Source organism: Phocoena phocoena, chromosome 2, assembly GCF_963924675.1.
Source record: "Phocoena phocoena chromosome 2, mPhoPho1.1, whole genome shotgun sequence".
Classification (NCBI taxonomy): domain Eukaryota; kingdom Metazoa; phylum Chordata; class Mammalia; order Artiodactyla; family Phocoenidae; genus Phocoena; species Phocoena phocoena.
In genome coordinates this window covers 158710796-158728892 of record NC_089220.1, presented here as the reverse complement: position 1 = coordinate 158728892, position 18097 = coordinate 158710796, and the positions used below count along the sequence as shown (strand labels likewise).

The 18097-nt window shown below is 37.0% G+C and overlaps 1 protein-coding gene across 1 annotated transcript in view; it reads left to right on the top strand.

The window, feature by feature from the left end:
• ANKRD26 (ankyrin repeat domain containing 26) overlaps positions 1 to 17869 on the top strand; it is an 88641-nt gene extending 70772 nt beyond the window's left edge. The window contains exons 28-34 of the mRNA XM_065871914.1: positions 2656 to 2768; positions 4370 to 4499; positions 10220 to 10510; positions 11096 to 11313; positions 12715 to 12943; positions 16563 to 16608; positions 17733 to 17869. Coding sequence (XP_065727986.1) covers positions 2656 to 2768; positions 4370 to 4499; positions 10220 to 10510; positions 11096 to 11313; positions 12715 to 12943; positions 16563 to 16608; positions 17733 to 17869 — 1164 coding nt within the window. The remainder of the gene's footprint in view (positions 1 to 2655; positions 2769 to 4369; positions 4500 to 10219; positions 10511 to 11095; positions 11314 to 12714; positions 12944 to 16562; positions 16609 to 17732) is intronic.
• Positions 17870 to 18097: the final 228 nt, after the last annotated feature.

The window sequence follows — 18097 nt, the reverse complement described above, 5'->3', positions numbered from 1 at the left end:
CACAAATCAAAAATTTAATGAGACAGCTTTTCACCAACTCAGTCAGTAGCCCTGGCTTCTCTAGAAAGTTCTCATCTTAGGAATCCCCAGGCCAGAGCCAACCTGAGTTAAGATATATGGTCAGCACAGAGTTGAGATGAAGAATCTGGGCTGGGAAGAAGAGAGAGCTCTATCTGACTCAAGACTCCAAACAATATAGTTGAGTATTCACCCGAAAGGAGTGTCAGAAGATTTCCATGAGGTCAGGTCTCTATGGAATAGGAAATTATTCAAAAGAAAACAAGGGCAGGGACTTCCCTGGTGCAGTGGTTAGGAATCCGCCCGCCAATGCATTGGACATGGGTTCGATCCCTGGTCCGGGAAGATCCCACGTGCCGGGGAGCCACTAAGCCCGTGCGCCACAACTACTGAGCCTGTACTCTAGAGCCCGCGAGCCACAACTACTGAGCCCATGTGCTGCAACTACTGCAGCCCACGTGCCTAGAGCCTGTGCTCTGCAACAAGAGAAGCCACCACAGTGAGAAGCCCGCGCACCACAGTGAAGAGAAGCCCCCACTCACCGCAACTAGAAAAAGCCCGCATGCAGCAGCGAAGATCCAATGCAGCCAAAAAAAAAAAAAAAGAAAACAAGGGCAAATAATTGATAATCTGATCCTTGTGAAAAACTTTGGCATTATAAAAGAAAATAAAGACAAAGTATGCTGGTCAACATGCTAAGGGTGAGGGTACCCCCCAAGATTAGAAAATAACACTACACTCAAAGTAACACCAATAAGAATAAACATAAAGTGTCCAAGAATAGCTCTGTACAAGGATAATCCACACCGAGTAATGGCTCATGAGTGTGGCTGAGGATGTTGTCTATGAGGAGCGAGAAGCGGGAGAGAAAAGTACAGGTGATCTCAGCAAAGGGGTCAAGGCTGGAAAGGTAGGTTAGGGAATCCGGTACGAAGCCTTGAGATGTAAGGAGCCCTGAGAGAATTTAGAAGGAGGATTAGAAAGGGTCAAGGACTGAACATCAAGGGTTACTGTCATTCAGACTGAGGTGGGCTCAGAGGAGCAGAGGCAGAGTGTGGTCATGTTAGCAGTTGATGCTGAGAAGTAAAGCAGGGTAAGGACTGAAGAAACAGTTCTTGATGACCCTCAAAACTTTTAGTGGAGTTACAAGATTGAAAGTCAATTTAGTGTAAAAGAAGAGAATAAGTGATGAAAGATGAATTGTGGATGAGACCGTGCGTTAAAGAATGTAAGAGTCCGGGGCTTCCCTGGTAGCGCAGTGGTTAAGAATCCGCCTGCCGGGTTTCCCTGGTGGCGCGGTGGTTGAGAGTCCGCCTGCCGATGCAGGGGACACAGGTTCGTGCCCCGGTCCGGGAGGATCCCGCATGCCGCGGAGTGGCTGGGCCCGTGAGCCATGGCCGCTGAGCCTGCCCGTCCGGAGCTTGTGCTCCGCAACGGGAGAGGCCACAACAGTGAGAGGCCCGCATACCGCAAAAAAAAAAAAAGAAAAAAAAAAAAAGAATCTGCTTGCCAATGCAGGGGACACGGGTTCGAGCCCTGGTCCGGGAAGATCCCACGTGCCGCAGAGCAACTAAGCCTGTGCGCCACAACTACTGAGCCTGCGCTCTAGAGCCCGCGAGCCACAACTACTGAGCCCATGTGCCTAGAGCTCATGCTCCGCAACAAGAGAAGTCACCACAATGAGAAGCCTGCGCAGCACAACGAAGAGTAGCCCCCGCTCACCACAACTAGAGAAAGCCCGCACGCAGCAACAAAGACCCAACGCAGCCAAAAATAAATAAATAAAATTAGTTAATTAATTTAAAAAAGAATGTAAGAGTCCAGTGGCGGGGGTGGGGATGAGAGAAAAAGCTACAAGAATCAAGAAGAAGTTACATTTTTATTTAGTGTATAGAAGACTTAAACTTTATTTAAAGAGAAGAATGGTTAATAGAAATGGAGAAATTGAAACCTATGGAAGAACGCTTACAGAGAATGAAAGGCTTTATCTCATGTTGTGTGGGAATTTTTCAAAGATTATATTAGTAAGGTGATTTAACAAAACCTGGAATATCTTAAACCATTGATGAAAATGTTTCTAGGGCATCTTTAGAAACTAAAACGTGAATATAGCCACTCTTTAAAAAAATTTCATTAGCGTGTAAAAACCTCTGTGTTTTTTATTTATTTATTTCTTTATTTATTATTATGTTTTTGGTTGCTCCAGGTCTTGGTTGCAGCAGGCGGGCTCCCCAGTTGCAGCAGGTGTGCTCCTTAGTTGTGGCATGCAACCTCTTAGTTGCAGCCTGCATGTGGGATCTAGTTCTCTGACCAAGGATTGAACCCAGGCCCCCTGCATTGGGAGCACGGAGTCTTATCCACCATGCCACCAGAGAAGTCCCAAAACGTCTGTTTTTAACAAATAAATTTTGGCAATTTAAATTCTAGGAAAATGATGAAATGATGATAATGAAAAATCGATATAAGCTGTTTCAAGAAAAGTCATTAGTTTTGAAGTCTGTCCTTATTGGCATCAGGTTTATAAACTGCGTTTCACTATAAATGTATATTACTCATGAACTCATGAGAAGTAATATTTTTAAGAAAGAAGAGTAAGTCTCTAGGTTTTAAAACATAATTAAAATTTTTTTTTCAAAGTCTGAGGATGAAAAGGAGCAATTAAAGAAATGTATTGAGTTAAAACAGTCTCTGGAATATAATTTGGATCAAGAAATGAAGAAAAATAGTGAATTAGAAAAAGAGATTACTGGGTAAGATTTTAATATTTCTGATAATTTCAACTATTAACTAATTGATTTAACTATAATTTTGTTTTATTAAAACCTTAGATACAAATTCATTTTGTATGTGTATATTCATACTTAAATCATCCATCCTATTTAAAAGTTTACCTTAGAAACTCACAGCACAATCTGAAACTGTTTTGAGTGCCCCAGTATTACAGTTCCTCTTTAATGATTTCTAAAACAATAACAATAGAGTACCTTGCATATAGTAATGTCACTCTGCTCTTCATCATCTACCTTGAATTTTTATGTCTGCAAGATATCTTTGCTCTTTTTTGGTAATCCTGCCTTCTTTTAGTTGTGTTCTTCCCCTTCAGCGTTCAAGTATTTTAATATCTAAAAACCTATTTGTGTCACTGTTTAACAACATCAAAAACTACCTTGATTTTGCTTATATTTTCTTTCTGCTCTAAAAGTTTAGTTCTAGAATATACATACAAAAACATATGTGTGACTTAAAGAATAATAACATTAGTGATCATGTTTTGACCACTCAGATTAAAGAAAAAAAAAAAAATAGAGTGTTTCCCAATGTCTGTGATGCCTCCACATGGCTTCCTTTCTGGTTATTTGCTGAGCATAGTCAGTTAGCCCTCAGCATCCGCAGATTCAACCAACCTCAGATTGAAAGTATTCAGGGGGAAAAAAATTCCAGAAAGTTCCAAAAAGCAAAACTTGGATTGGCCTCAGGTGGCAACTATGTCCATAGCATTTATTTACATTGTATTTATAACTACTTACATAGCATTTACCTTGTATTAGGTATTATAAGTGATCTAGAGATGACTTAAAGTATACAGGAGTATGTGCTTAGGAGGACTTGAGCATCTGTGGATTTTGGTATTATACTTATGGTTCTTTCCTGATTCTCATTAGTATTTTCCTCTCATTTAATTTTCTCTACATTGCTTGGCATTTTGTTAACATTGTGCTGGGCAAGATTTCTAGATCTCTTAAAACAGCTTGAAGAGACTGGTACACATTCTCTCTCTGCTGATTTCCTTTTTTATGAAGCTCAGCCTGGTTTTTTTTCCCCGTCAGCTCAGACTCCAAAGATTTTTTCTTTCTTGTTTCTTTTTCTGTTTTGAGTGAGTGTCGATGTTTTTTGTGTGTTCTTTCTTTGCTTCTTGTAGAGGCTGTGGTCAGTAGGTACCAAAATGTCTTTTTGTGTCTTTTCAAACCATTCGTATATGATATGCTTTTCTTCTTCAACTTGGATACTGATCTCTGGTTTATAACTAGTATTTAATAATAAGTTAATATTTCATATTAACATACTAAAAATGGATACTAATAACAGCTTACTTATAAGAACTGTATAATATATGTATACACACACTATATTAACTCTTTACTTAGCGTGTGTCATAAAATTTTTCTTCATATTATTTACCTAAGATTATAATTTAGTCATTATGCTTTCAAACAATATTGGATTAGAACATATGAGAAAGAATTATAATTTATAGCATTTATTTTATATGATAGAACATATATCTGTTTAAATAATTATTAATTATCTACTCTTAAAGAACTTGACTTATTCATTCTATGCATTTCTACAGACTTAAGAAACTCTTAAAAATGCCAAGAAGGAAGTTAAATGAATGTGAAAATGGAGAGCTTAGTTTCCATGGAGATTTAAAAATCAATCAAATTGAAATGGATATTCAGATTAATATGCTAAAATATAAGGTAATTTTTAATCAGTTTTGGGACCCAAAGGTCACTTAATTTGGGGAAATATAAATCACTCCATGCTTTGAGCAGTGAAACGCAGATGTGTCTCTTAATGTTTTAGATTTGATACCAGTAAAAAAGACAGCTTTTTCCTATATCGTTTTTCCATAAAAAGGGCACACTGTTGACTGTCTGTGTCTTGAACCATGGCTAGTGATCTGAAGCTGAGCAGCACACCATTACCCCAAAGCATCCATTATTTTTTGGTGACAGCTTTATTGAAATATAATGAACATACCATGCAGTTCACTCATTTAAACTGTACACTTCAGTGACTTTTAGTATATTCAAAAAGTTATACAGTTATCACCACAATCAATTTTAGACCATTTTCATCACCCTATAAAGAAACCCTATACGTTTCAGCCATCACCCTGGGCCAGTTTTCCCTTCCTCGTATTCCCAGCCCCAGTGCCACGACTGTACTCCCTGTTTCTATAGATTTGCCTATTTTGGGTATTTCATGTCAGTGGAATCACAGAATATGGGGTCGTTTGTGACTGCCTTCTTTCATTCAGCATAATATTTTTAAGGTACGTCTGTTTTGTAGCATGGATCAATACTTCATTTCTTTTTATTGCTGAATAATATTCATTTGTATGGACATACCACATTTTATTTATCCATTCATCAGTTGATGGACCTTTGGGTTGTTTCCATCTTTTTGGCTGTTGTTAATAATGCTTCTATGAACATTCATGTCCAAGTTTCGGTGTGAACATATTTTTTTCATTTCTTTTTGGAATATACTTATGAATGGAATTGCTGTATCATATGGTAACTCTGTTTAACCTTTTGAGGAACTGCTGTACTGTTTTCCAGAGTGGCTGCTCCATTTTACATCTTTATCCAAAGTGTGTAAGCATTCCAATTTCTCTACATGCCCGTCAACACTTGTCATTACCTGTCTTTCTGATTATAGCCATCCTAGTAGGTGTGAGGTGGCATCTCATTGTGGTTTTGATTTGCGTTTTGCTGATGACTAATAATGTTGGGGCACTTTTCATGTGCTTATTGTCTATTTGTGTATCTTCTTTGAAGAACTGTCTATTCAACTTTTTGCCCATTTTTAAGTTGGATTGTCTTTTTATTATTGAATTGTAAGAGTTCTTTTTGTATCCTAGATACAAATCTTCGATCGGATATAGGATTTTCAAGTATTTTCTCTCATTCAGGAGCTTGCCCTTTCCCCTTCTTGATGGTGTCCTTCAAACCACGGAAGTCTTTAATATTGATGAAGTTCAGTTGGTCGAGTTTTGTCTTTTGGTGTCATATCTAAGAATTGCCAAATCCAGTCATGAAGATAAACACCTGTGTTTTCTTCTAAGAATTCTGTAGTTTTAGCTCTTGCATATTGAGTTAATTTCTACATATGGTATGAGGTAGAGGTCTAATTTTATTCTTTTGTATGTGGATATTCTGTTGTCCCAGTACCATTTGTTAAAAAGACTCTTCTTGTCTCATTCAATTATTTGGCACTCTTACAATCAGTTGGCCATAAATGTGGGGCTTTCCTTTTAGATCCTCAATGGTAATGCATTGATCTATATGTCTGTCCTATGCCAGTACCAAGTCAGATTTTATGAGAATTCTTTCTTAGTCATCTTGCATATTACCAGTTGTTTTATGTAATAATAAAAAGTCAGTGTAGTGGAATGTCTTTAACTCTACTTCCATGGAGATTTTTTGCCTCTTGAAGGAGCCTGTGGCCAGCTTATGCCTCACTGACCCCATGACATGATGGGAAGTGGGTTTACAAAGGTAAAGTCCATTCCTTTTTTTCTCCCTCCATTCAGACCTTTAGTCTCTCACCCAATGCCCCCCACTTCACTCCAGTTTCCATCAAATCTTGGTCACAAGATCTGCTGACTTAGTCTGCTATCTGCTTCATTATGTTTAGCTCATTATAATTCATAGACTCATCCATAGGTTTCACCATCTAGGAGGAGATTAAGTCTGGGCTGTCAGCTTTCCTCATTGGAAGTCTCTCTAAGCCATCATGTTGCAATTCATAATTAAATCTTTTGACGTGGTTCTTGTGTATAACACTCATGCTGATCTCGTTCTTGACAAAGATCCTGAATTCTCAGAAACCACAGTTCCCTGTATCTACCTTCTTTTATTTAAAAAGAAAGAGATGCATAGCTGTACTTTATAGCTTAACACATAATGAATAGAATAACTATTTAATCCCATCCAAAGAAAAAATTTTAAGAGTATAGCTGTTAAAAACCAGGTAGGGCTTCCCTGGTGGTGCAGTGGTTAAGAATCTGCCTGCCAGTGCAGGGGACAATGGTTCGAGCCCTGGTCCGGGAAGATCCCACATGCCATGGAGCAACTAAGCCCATGCGCCACAACTCCTGAGCCTGTACTCTAGAGCCCGCAAGCCACAACTATGGAACCTGTGTGCCACAACTACTGAAGCCCATGCACCTAGAGCCCGTGTTCCACAACAAGAGAAACCACTGTAATGAGAAGCCTGTGCACCTCAACAAAGAGTAGCCCCTGCTCGCCGTTAACTAGAGAAAGCCTGTGCGCAGCAACAAAGACCCAACACAGCCAAAAAATAAATAAAATGAATTTTTTTAAAAAAAGGTAATAATCAATTTATCTGGGACAAATAATAGATTAGTAATTTGAATTTCAAAGCCAGTTTTTATGATATAGAGAAGCACTGTGGTACAGTGTAAAAATGAGATAGTCCTACCTTCCCTTACAAACAAGCTTTAAGTAAGGTAAAGGAAAAATTGTATTTAATTATATACTGCCAAAGGACACTGCATTTGTTTTACTACTGAGAAGATTAAAAATGCTTCCATGATGTTTTATTTCCTCTCTGAGGAAAGGACAATGAAGATTGAGTCCTAGATTAATAAATATTCAAGGCTGCCTATCCCTTAGAATTTCAGTTAATTGAGATGAAGTAAAAAAGTCTGATTTTGGTAATTAAACTGACGATTTCTAGTTGTTTTTCAACTATTATACTTCATATGTCTCCTTGCTTACCAACCTTCCTTATCTTCAAACTTGAGGGGAAATTCTGAAGAGGCATACCTGCCTATCTGTAAGAAATTGTAAGTGAAGGGAACCTGCCAAAAACTTCCTCCTGAATAGTTCTTAGGTCTTTCTTCTAGTTATCTGCTTCTTCTCATCAGCACTGTTTGTCATTTCAAATTAATCTCAACATTTATTAGATTCCAGTTTATAGAAAACCAATTTCTACTGTGTTGAAGTTATGTTTCTTATTATCTCTTTTTTTTATCCACTTTTCTACCTGTTTTTTTCCTAAAAATCTCCTCAAAGTTTAGTAGCTTAAATAAGCAACGTTTATTTTGTTCACAATCTATACTTAGGAAAAGCATAGCCAGGCGAGCTGGCCTCTCTTCCCCTCAGTTGGAACACCTACCCTGAACACCGAGGCTCTCTTTGTGGCCTGAGCTTCTCACAACATGGGGCTGGGTTCCAAGGTTAAGAGCCAGGCAGAAGCTGTGTTGCCTTGTCTAACCTCGCCTTGCAATTCACACAGCATCTCTTTCACCATATTCTGTTCATTAGGAATAAGTCACTTATGCTTGGCCCATAGTCTACCTTTTTTTATGGAATAAAATTTTTAAAAAACTTATGGATACCTTTAAAAACCAGCATAATCTACCCACTGGCCACACTTTTTTATATTCCTTCCACATGAAGAATACACTTATCCCTACTCAGTTCCCCCACAAATCTCAATTGTTATGGTGTCAGGCTCAGGCTTGAGTCTAGGATCTTACCATCTTTCACCAGGTACAGATGGGGATGAGGCTCCTGGGCGTGGTTTCTAGAGTATAGCCCCTTGAGTACCAATCCTCTCAGTACTAAGACTTGAGAACTAAAGGGACAAATTTTCTGCCACCCACATACCCAGCATTCTGTTAAACTGCTAAAGACGCTCCCATTCAGAAATGGAAAATGGAAGACATGCTGGTCCATAGCAGTTCTGAAATACAGCCTGATACCTGCTGCCAGCTCTTTGGTTAGGACTTAGTCCCGACCATGGAAGTGATTCTCCTTTGCTGTACCCTCTGAGCTCTTTGTTCTGTCCTTTTCGTAAGAAATGACCTGTGTTTGCAGCTGAGTAGTGTTTCTCAAGCCAGCAAGGGAAGAAAATGACACTGAAACCTGGAGGAAGGGGGACTTACAGAACTTCTAAGAAAATCCCAAAGGCCTCTTCTCATTTTGTACTGTCTTGGTCTCTGTTAATCCAAGCTAGCAAGCAGTGTTTTTGTCACCACAGTTCTCTTTAAAGCTTTGAGTGTCCTGTGAATTTTATTGGGGTGCATGCCATTGGAAAAGCTACCCTCCCAAATCTTTTTGAGATAAGCTCTTCCGCTTGGGCTTCTTGTGAAGCTGTTGTAGGACGGGAAAGCTTGTAGGATGATGCCTTTAAAATTCTTAGGCTTTTTTAAGATCCTTAAAGGAATTTGAGGCATCAACTTAAGTCTTTCCAGGGTGTTAATAAAGGGTTCTACAGTCTTGGCTTCATCTTTAGACCATGTTTTCCTGGCAGCACCCTAAATCTCATCTTAGCCCAGAACCTATTTCTTTGTTTTAGCATTATTTGGGCATGTGGAGATGCTGTAAATGGGATACAGATATTTGAACCCAATGAGTCCTGGATCCTTTATATTTAATAGTCTTTTTTTTTTTTTTTTTTTAGCTTATCCCTCTCATCAGTTTTACTTTCAGCTGCTTTGTAGCTAGAGTCCCCCTTCCTCCAGGTTGCAGTGTCATTTTCTTCCCTTGCCTAGAAGCTGTCACCTTCAGCCTCTTCAAGGGCCGTCAGGCTTCCATTAACAGTCTTACGAAGCCCTGGGAATTTCGTGAGATAAGTGTGAAAGAATTTGTAGACATGTTTTAAAACTATCACATCCACTTGCCTTGTCTTACCAAATAATCATTCTGTCTAAAGGGAAGTTCTTCCCAACTCAGTGTCGTTGAAATTCCAGCAAGTTTTTTTGTTTGTTTTGTTTAGTATGTTCTCTTATTCTGTGGAAAGTAACAAAGCATTACAAGAATTAATGGCACTTTTTTGTTCAGAAAAATGTATGGATCATCTCGCTAAACTATTACACTGGGAGATGTGATTTCTCCTTAACCCTGTGAAGCATTTCTCCTTGGAATGCAATTCAAATTAGCATAAAATATTTGTAGCTCAGAAAAAAGGCTTACGGTATTAGAAGCCATATTTACAAGACTCATTAGAGTCTGATTTTCAGAGTCTTATTTTGGGAGGCATTTATTAATTCAGCCCTAAATAACTCAATATGATATCCCTAAAACTTTAAAAATCATGGAGGGTTAAGATGAGGGTGGGGAAGGAGTAAGAGACTTTCTACTAAGAGGTGACTTATAATCATTTTATGGAGGAAAGACATGAAACAATAGAAGAATAAAAGAGTATAAAATCAAATGCAAATGTTGTGTAACAATGACGACAGTAAAGGATATATATTTGTGGCTCTTGGTGGTTTGAACTTTTTTCTTCATTTTCTTAGTAATTGAAGGTCCTACATGCTACAATATAGACACCATTTTATTGTAACTGAATTTATTTTGAAAGTTGATACTGGATTTGAGTTAGGCTATTCTCAAGTCTACGTCCCTAATTACCAAACGATTTTATTTTGTTCATGCAGATTGATGACCTTACAGCAGAACTGGAAACTGCATCTTCAAAGTGTCTACATCTGGGTGCAAAAAATCAAGTTCTTCAACAGGAGTTATTATCTATGAAAGTAATGCAAAAGAAATGTGAAAAACTAGAGAAGAATAAAAAGAAGTTGGAACAAGAAGTAGTGAACCTCAGAAGTCATATAGAAATGAATATGATAGAACACAGTCAAGTAGAGCAGTATAAACGGGAGATTGAAGAAAGAGCAAGACAGGATATAATAGAAAAATTAAAAGAAGTCAACCTATTTTTACAGGTTAATTTTTTGATCTGTAATGTGCTTTAATTCACTTCACTATAAATTACATTTCGGATGTATACATTTTATGTGTTTCTTCTACTTCCCTTATAGCAGTTTGTTTTGTAAATTCCTGGAAGGAAGGTGGTATTTGTTTCTCTCTTTAAATATTTCGGTTTCCATCATTATTCTCACTAAATGGATCTTTCAAAACGATTCTCACTAGAGAATCATTCTATTTTTAAGACCAACTGGTATAAAACAAAACTATTAGGATGAAAAGAAAATATTGTGATTTAGAAATTGTACTATACTCTTGGATTATTCTTAGTTGTATTGTTCAATTTAAAAACTTTTAAATTGATCCTATTATTCTTTGAATTATCAGATTACATGGGTACAAATATAAGAACGATCCGACTTTAATTTTATAATTAAGATTTAACTCAGTTTACATTGATGATAAATATTTTTAAAGTTCAGCTTTTTTTTCACATTTAAAATTGCTCTCTGAATCATTGACGCAAAACTAAAGGGCACAAATATACTATAATTATTCAGGTTATCATTATTTTAAACATGTATCTTTTTATTTTACTTTAGACACAAGCAGCGTCTCAAGAAAACTTAGAGCAGTTAAGAGAGAATAATAATGCTTCAGTAAGAAGTCAGATGGAACTCAGAATTAAAGATCTGGAATCTGAACTCTCCAAAATGAAAGCTTTTCAAGAAGATTCTAATAAAACAGAATTGGAAAAATATAAGCAACTCTACCTCGAAGAACTAAAAGTTAGAAAGTCATTGGCAAATAAACTAAACAAGTAAGTCAAAACATAGAATCATAGAAAATAAATTTAAATTTAGCTCATTAATTTGCCTCTAAAGCATAATTTTTATTGAGCCAGGTTCATGAGATTAGTAGGAAGTGAAAGCTAACTAGATAGTATAACTTTGGAAAATGATGTTAGTAAGTGAAGTCGCCTTTAAAATGTTAGTCCAGTTTGCATCTCCCCACCTTTTTGTTCGTTTTAAATAACTTTATTTTTTATATTTTCATATATTGGGTTGGCCAAAAAGTTCGTTTGTGTTTTCCCGTAAGATGTTACTGGAAAAACCCAAACGAACTTTTTGGCCAACCCAATAGTTAACCTGATTTAGTCTTTAAGCTAAGTGTTTTTGAAACTTTGTAATTTAGATAAAATTTCTTGTTGGAATTCCCGTAAATAGAAATATTAACGAGTTTAATTATTTTTTGGAAGATTACAGCTTAAACGCAAAGCGTCACATTTTAGCATTTGGTAAATTTACTTTCTTGATTATCATCTTTGGTATCATCGCTAGAGGGCGCCCTGAGACAAACTACTGTATTCGACGTTTTTCTACTCTACATAAAGGCATGCTTGTGAAATAAGGGGAAAGTAACAGAGGGGCGAAGGGCCGTATCATTCACAAAGTGTCTAAAAATAACACGGTGGCCTGCGTGGGGGGGGGTGGTGCGTGGAAGACCGCAAGGGCAGATCCCACCCCCAGTGCCTCAGTAACAGTGTTACCGGTACCCGTCCGCAGCCTGTTAGGAACCGGGCCGCACAGCAGGAGGTGAGCAGTGGGCGAGCCAGCAAAGCTTCACCTGCCGCCCCGCATCGCCCCCCATCGCTCGCATTACCTCCTGAACCATCCTGACAACCCCCACACACCCCCATCCATGGAAAAGTTGTCTTCCACGAAACTGGTCCCTGGTGCCAAAAAGGTTGGGGACGGCTGCTCTAGATTATTCCTCAGTGCCGAATGCTTAATTTCTCTGAGGTAATGAGTGAAATGTGTATACAGGGGTGGTGAAAGCAAATGCTTGAAAATGTCTTTAAGGATGGTTTGTTTTTTCATCCCTGAACTGGTTTACTAAAGGTGGGTGTCTAAGTGCAGCCATCGCAGAAGGCAGCAAGCGTCACCTGTTAAGCCGTCTCCATCGCTGACACCATTTCTCTCCTCTCCTGACTTTGACTTACTTGTTAGTTAAGGATCCCCCAGACACATATATACTTCTTTAGAACAATTTTACACCTAGAATTGTTTATAGTAGGTCTGCTCTGAGCCATTTTCAGTGTTAAAACGTGGTTTAATGGGACATTCCATTTACTATTATGGCAATTTTAAAAATGCAAATCATTTAGGAATCATTTAGGGAAAATGAAATGAATGAAATTGGTGTTTTGCCATCTTTCCAGGACTAATGAGAGGCTGGCAGAGATCAGTACCAAACTACTGGTGGAGAAACAGCAGAACAGATCTTTACTCAGCACTCTTACTACGAGGCCAGTCCTGGAGCCACCTTGTGTAGGAAGTCTTAATAATAGTTTAGTGCTCAATAGAAATCTTACTCCAGGAGAAAACTTAGAGATTTCTACCTCAAGTTCACGCCCTTCGAATAAGAGCATGGAGATTTACTTGACCAAGGTTAGTTATATTATCCTTTTTCCCTTGGGTTTCAGATTTCTGATAATAACTCTTGTTTTTAATTTAGTGAAATTCTGAATTGTTTACTTGACTTACGCACACGAAGTAAAAGCCATAATTCATTGTGCTAATAAAGAGACAGAAATTTTATGATTTTTTTTAAAGTCTCTCGATTTCTCATTTTCAAGAGAGATTTATCATTAACTTTATTCAGTAAAGGTAATTAAACTGACAAATTTTAAATTTCTTGAAAAACTGCAGTTAAATTCTATTTTAGAAATTAAATATTATTGCCTAATAACCAAAGATATACTTTCTAATTGATTTCAGTTTGGCAAATGGTTCATAATCATTTTCAAGTTTTCCTGCACCCTAGTTTTTCTACCCCTAAGCATAAGTGAATGATTGGCATCCAAACACTTAACCATATATGGATTTTTTTTTTACTTAAAGGAATCCTAGATAAATCCTTTTTGTGAATTAAATAGATTTGTAGCACTAAATAGGTTAATTTCTTTTTTTTTTTTTTTTTTTTTGCGGTACGCGGGCCTCTCACTGTTGTGGCCTCTCCCATTGCGGAGCACAGACTCAGCGGCCATGGCTCATGGGCCCAGCCGCTCTGCGGCATGTGGGATCTTCCCAGACCGGGGCACGAACCCATGTCCCCTGCATCGGCAGGCGGACTCTCAACCACTGCGCCACCAGGGAAGCCCCTGGATTTTTTTTACTTAAAGGAATCCTAGATAAATCCTTTTTGTGAATTAAATAGACTTGTAGCACTAAATAGGTTAATTTCTGTTTTTAAGTTAAAATTTTTTGTCATTTTCGTACATGAGAGTGCATCCTTAATTACTGTTTTACTTAGAGCATTTTTATTGAATTTTTATAAAATGTCTTGCTGAGCAATTGTAGAACATTTCTAAATACGTAAATAAAGCAAATATTTACATTTTTAAAATGAAGTCCACTTATGTCTCTATCTTGCCATCACCTGGATGAATGACGACTATGATGGGGAGTCTTTAAATTGCAACTGGTTTTCATTGTGTATCATTGTTATTAAAATATCCATCTCAGTGCACAGGGTTTTATGGTTTTGATGGTGTTTTCATGATGTTCTTGATGCAGAGAAAAGTAGCTCTTGTTAAATGAAGTCTCAACCTGTTTTCTTATTTGGCTTCACGTCGTAACAAATCATAGAAGAGCAAAGCTAAGGTTTCTTAGACAGTGCTGTGGCTAAATTGGGTCTAAGTGCTTCAGAGCCGTGAAACTGGACTCCAGGGTCAAAAAGAAAATGCATGTCAAGCTCTCTGTCAGTTGCTAAGCATGATGTAAACTTAGAATGTTCTCATGGGTTGTCACCCAAAAAATCAGACAATGTATCATTTTACAAGATGAAGATGAAAGAGTGTGTGAATGCAAAAACAATGTGAGAGAAAATTTCTGTGGGAACTTTTTCCTTTAATTTTTTTGGAGGAAAGAGCTGTTTATTTTTTTAGTAATTCTAGATAAATCGAAAAATAGTTTATTTTAAACTCAATGTTGTAGTTACTAGGTATACAGAGTTCCCTTGTGGGGTCTTTGCCAAATCGTACTGGTTTTAATAAGAGAGATTGAAGAGCACTACTTACTCTATCAAGATGCAAAGACATGTCTCCATAATCACTACAGAATGCCACAGAATAGTTATTATACTGCTGTTGTTCACATAATTCTTTTTTTTTTTGCGATACGTGGGCCTCTCACTGTTGTGGCATCTCCCGTTGCGGAGCACAGCCTCTGGACGCGCAGGCTCAGCGGCCATGGCTCACAGGCCCAGCCGGTCTGTGGCATGTGGGATCTTCCCGGACCGGGGCACGAACCCATGTCCCCTGCATCGGCAGGTGGACTCTCAACCACTGCGCCACCAGGGAAGCCCCCTTTCTTTTTTTTAAAAAAAATTTTTGCATGAAACTGTATTATATAAAACAGAGACAAATATAGAGCTGTTTAGTTAAAGGAGTGGCTGGAGACCCTGAAGCTGTGACTTCTTTGTCCTTCAATCCTGCAGTGTCCTCAGTGGGACCTTCCATTTTTATGGGACATAGTTTGGAAACTACCAGTTGTGAGAGAATCCTTCTAACTAAAAACCTTTAGAATTAAAACTTGCTGATATATTGTTTTCCCATGTATAATTTTCTCACCTTTCTGTATTTTTGTTAAATGGAAAAGTTTAAAGAAAAATGCAGGTGTGTTCTCCTTATTAATGTTCGGCTTTCAACTACTTCCTCCAGCCGAACATGATCCTCACCTAGAAGTCAACATGAGGGTCTCGGAAGTACATATTGAGGACAAGAGCTTTTGGGGGAAAAGAGAGTAATCTTACACGGGTCATTCCCTAATTCAATGCATGTAAAAACGTGACCTACATTTTTCAGTGTTTATTAATGGTAATAAAAAATCATTTCAGTAAAGCCTTCTTCCTTCATCTGTTATGAATTATTAATTTCACAAAACCTGTCTAGTAATGTTGTCACATTATTCATTTTATAGGGCCTCTCTATAGTGCTGTTGTCAGAAAAGTGTTATGGAAAACAGTCTCTGAAAATATTGGGAAACCTGCTAGCCAAAAAATTTGTCTTCGCACCTAAAACTTACAAAGGCGTTGGCTATCATGATATCATTATCATCACAGTGTTTATTATGTTCAGTATACTATTTTAGACCCTGTTTAGTTAGAGGGTGCCTTTTATAAGAAAGATTTTTAAAAGAACACTCTAGGTGGAGACACTTGTAATACAGTTTGAAATGTTCTCACACATTTCATAATTAAGTAGATAACTATAATTAGTCAAATGTTTCAAAAAGTTGGCCCTAATTTCTAGAATGGAAATAAAGTTACAGTTAAAGAATTATGTATTGTTTTCCTTGTTTCTAATTCTAGAAAGTCATGAATCAGAAACTGAGTTTGAAAACTGGCTCTAGCCTCTACTTTTCCTTTCTTCAAGCAGATTTTCTGAAATAAATGTTCTAGTCCTAATATAGACAGCAAAATACCTTTACTTAATTTTTTGCCAGTAGAATTTTGACGTGAAATTACAACAGAACCATTTTCTTCACTTTATGTATTTAAGATTCTATGTTGAAAAATTATTACTGTATAACATACCTTAAAATTTTGGTTTTATAGAAGTGTAAGAATGGAAAACTCATTTTAAGGAAAAATCCATTAGAGTAAAAAAAACTGATTAAATTTTATAAAGAGCAATTTTTCTAAGAATTGCAAAGTAATGCATTCATTGTAATATATGACTTGAACCATTTAAACTTGTTTGTACCAATAAGATCAAAAATATCACCCTCTGAAATTATGTATATTCAATAGACTGATATTTTTCGTACTTTTTATCAGATTAATCTAAATAACATTACATATATATGTTCTCTATTATCTAAAATCAAAATAAGTAGGAATTTATTTTATTTTATTTATGTGATTATTTTTCTATTTAAGCAGTCCTCAAATTAGCTCTAGTCTCTAGAAGTATTATTTAAAGGCCACATTTCATGAGCTATACATCATTCCTACAAAAATGTCTCTTGTCTAACTTAAACATAAATAATATTTGACTTATTTCAGATGCAGCAGGAGATGGAAAAAAATATAACTAGAGAACTAGAAAAAGGTATGTTGCCGAAATGTATGAATTCAATTTCGACATTGATTTCGGACATAAACTGTAAATATTCAGTAGTAAATGGTATCTCTTTCCATTGTTTGGATGACAGATACTATTGATAGGCTAAATATCTTTTCTTATACATATCTAATGAAAACTGTGAAAGCATGAATATTCATAATGAAAGCTATCCTGATTCCTCATTTATTCATCATGTTCCATAGCTTTAAAAAAAAATCTCAAAAAGCCTATGTATTTCTTTTTATTTCTGGCTGTATCCTTCCTCTACTTCTGCCATCCCTGTGGAACTGTCAACCTGCACACTGACGCTATTAGGAAACATGGGGTTCATCAACTTCTCAAGTTTCTGGCAGTGATTAAGGCCAAAAAAACCCAGACTCGAGCAGCCACGTTCGTGTAGCTGTCGCTTAGTGGCTGACATTAAAATTTCCTGTCATTGACTTCGTCATTGGTTTATCTTTTGCTCTCAGGAAAAATTCCAAATTTCTTATATCCTGGAGTAAAAACACCCAAATCAGTTTGGGTCCTGCCCTAGTATTCAGCCTTATCTCTTTACTACCTTCCTCTGCCCCTTTGCTCTGCATCTAGTCAAATAGACTGCTTACAATCCCACAGGTGCTCTTCCTCACCTTTAGTCTTTGTATGTGCTTCTACCCTCCACCTCCCGTACTTTTTCCTTGTCCTTCAGGTATTCACTTACATACCACCTCCACCAAAAAGCTGACAGTATTGACACAAAGCTGGGTGTCCCTTCTGAGTGTTCCTTGTACCCTCTTTTATACCTGTCATAGTATTTATGACTCTGTATGGAAATTGCCTGTTTGTCTGTTTTTCTAGTATATGATTTTTCAGGGTGGACTGTGTCACCTTCATCTTGTAATTCCAGTGCTTGTCACAGCACCTTAGCAGATGGTTGTTGAGTAAATGAATGAAGAATGAGAAAATCAGAAGCTCTGATAGCCACAAGAGCAATGTTATGTCGTGTATAGATATTTTTCATTCTTCTGAACGCTTAGAAAGGTCTCAGCTTTTTTTTTTTTTTGCTAACTTATATGTAGTTAACGCAAGTATTTTAGGTAAAGAATATAATCCTTTCTTTTTCTTTTCAGCTACTGCTGACTGTGAAGCTGGATCCTATAGAGCATCTCCTCTAGGAGCTACTGATGAGTCAAATCTAAATCAGGATCTAGTTTTGAAAACATCACAAGAATATGTACAGATTTTGAAGAAAAATTATATGATCTAAAAGAGAAATAGTAAAAATTTCCCTACTGGGTTGTTTGCATAACATTTTAGTTGTTTCCCCATTAAACATGATGTGAAAATCTTTATTAAAGGAAACTATTTTTGTATTATATGTGAATGATGAAAATTTATATAGTATTTTAAACCATGTTTCTCTGCATCTAACTTACTTTTAAGCAGATTTTATGAATCAAAACACTGTTGAGTTTTACATACTCAAACTGAGCCC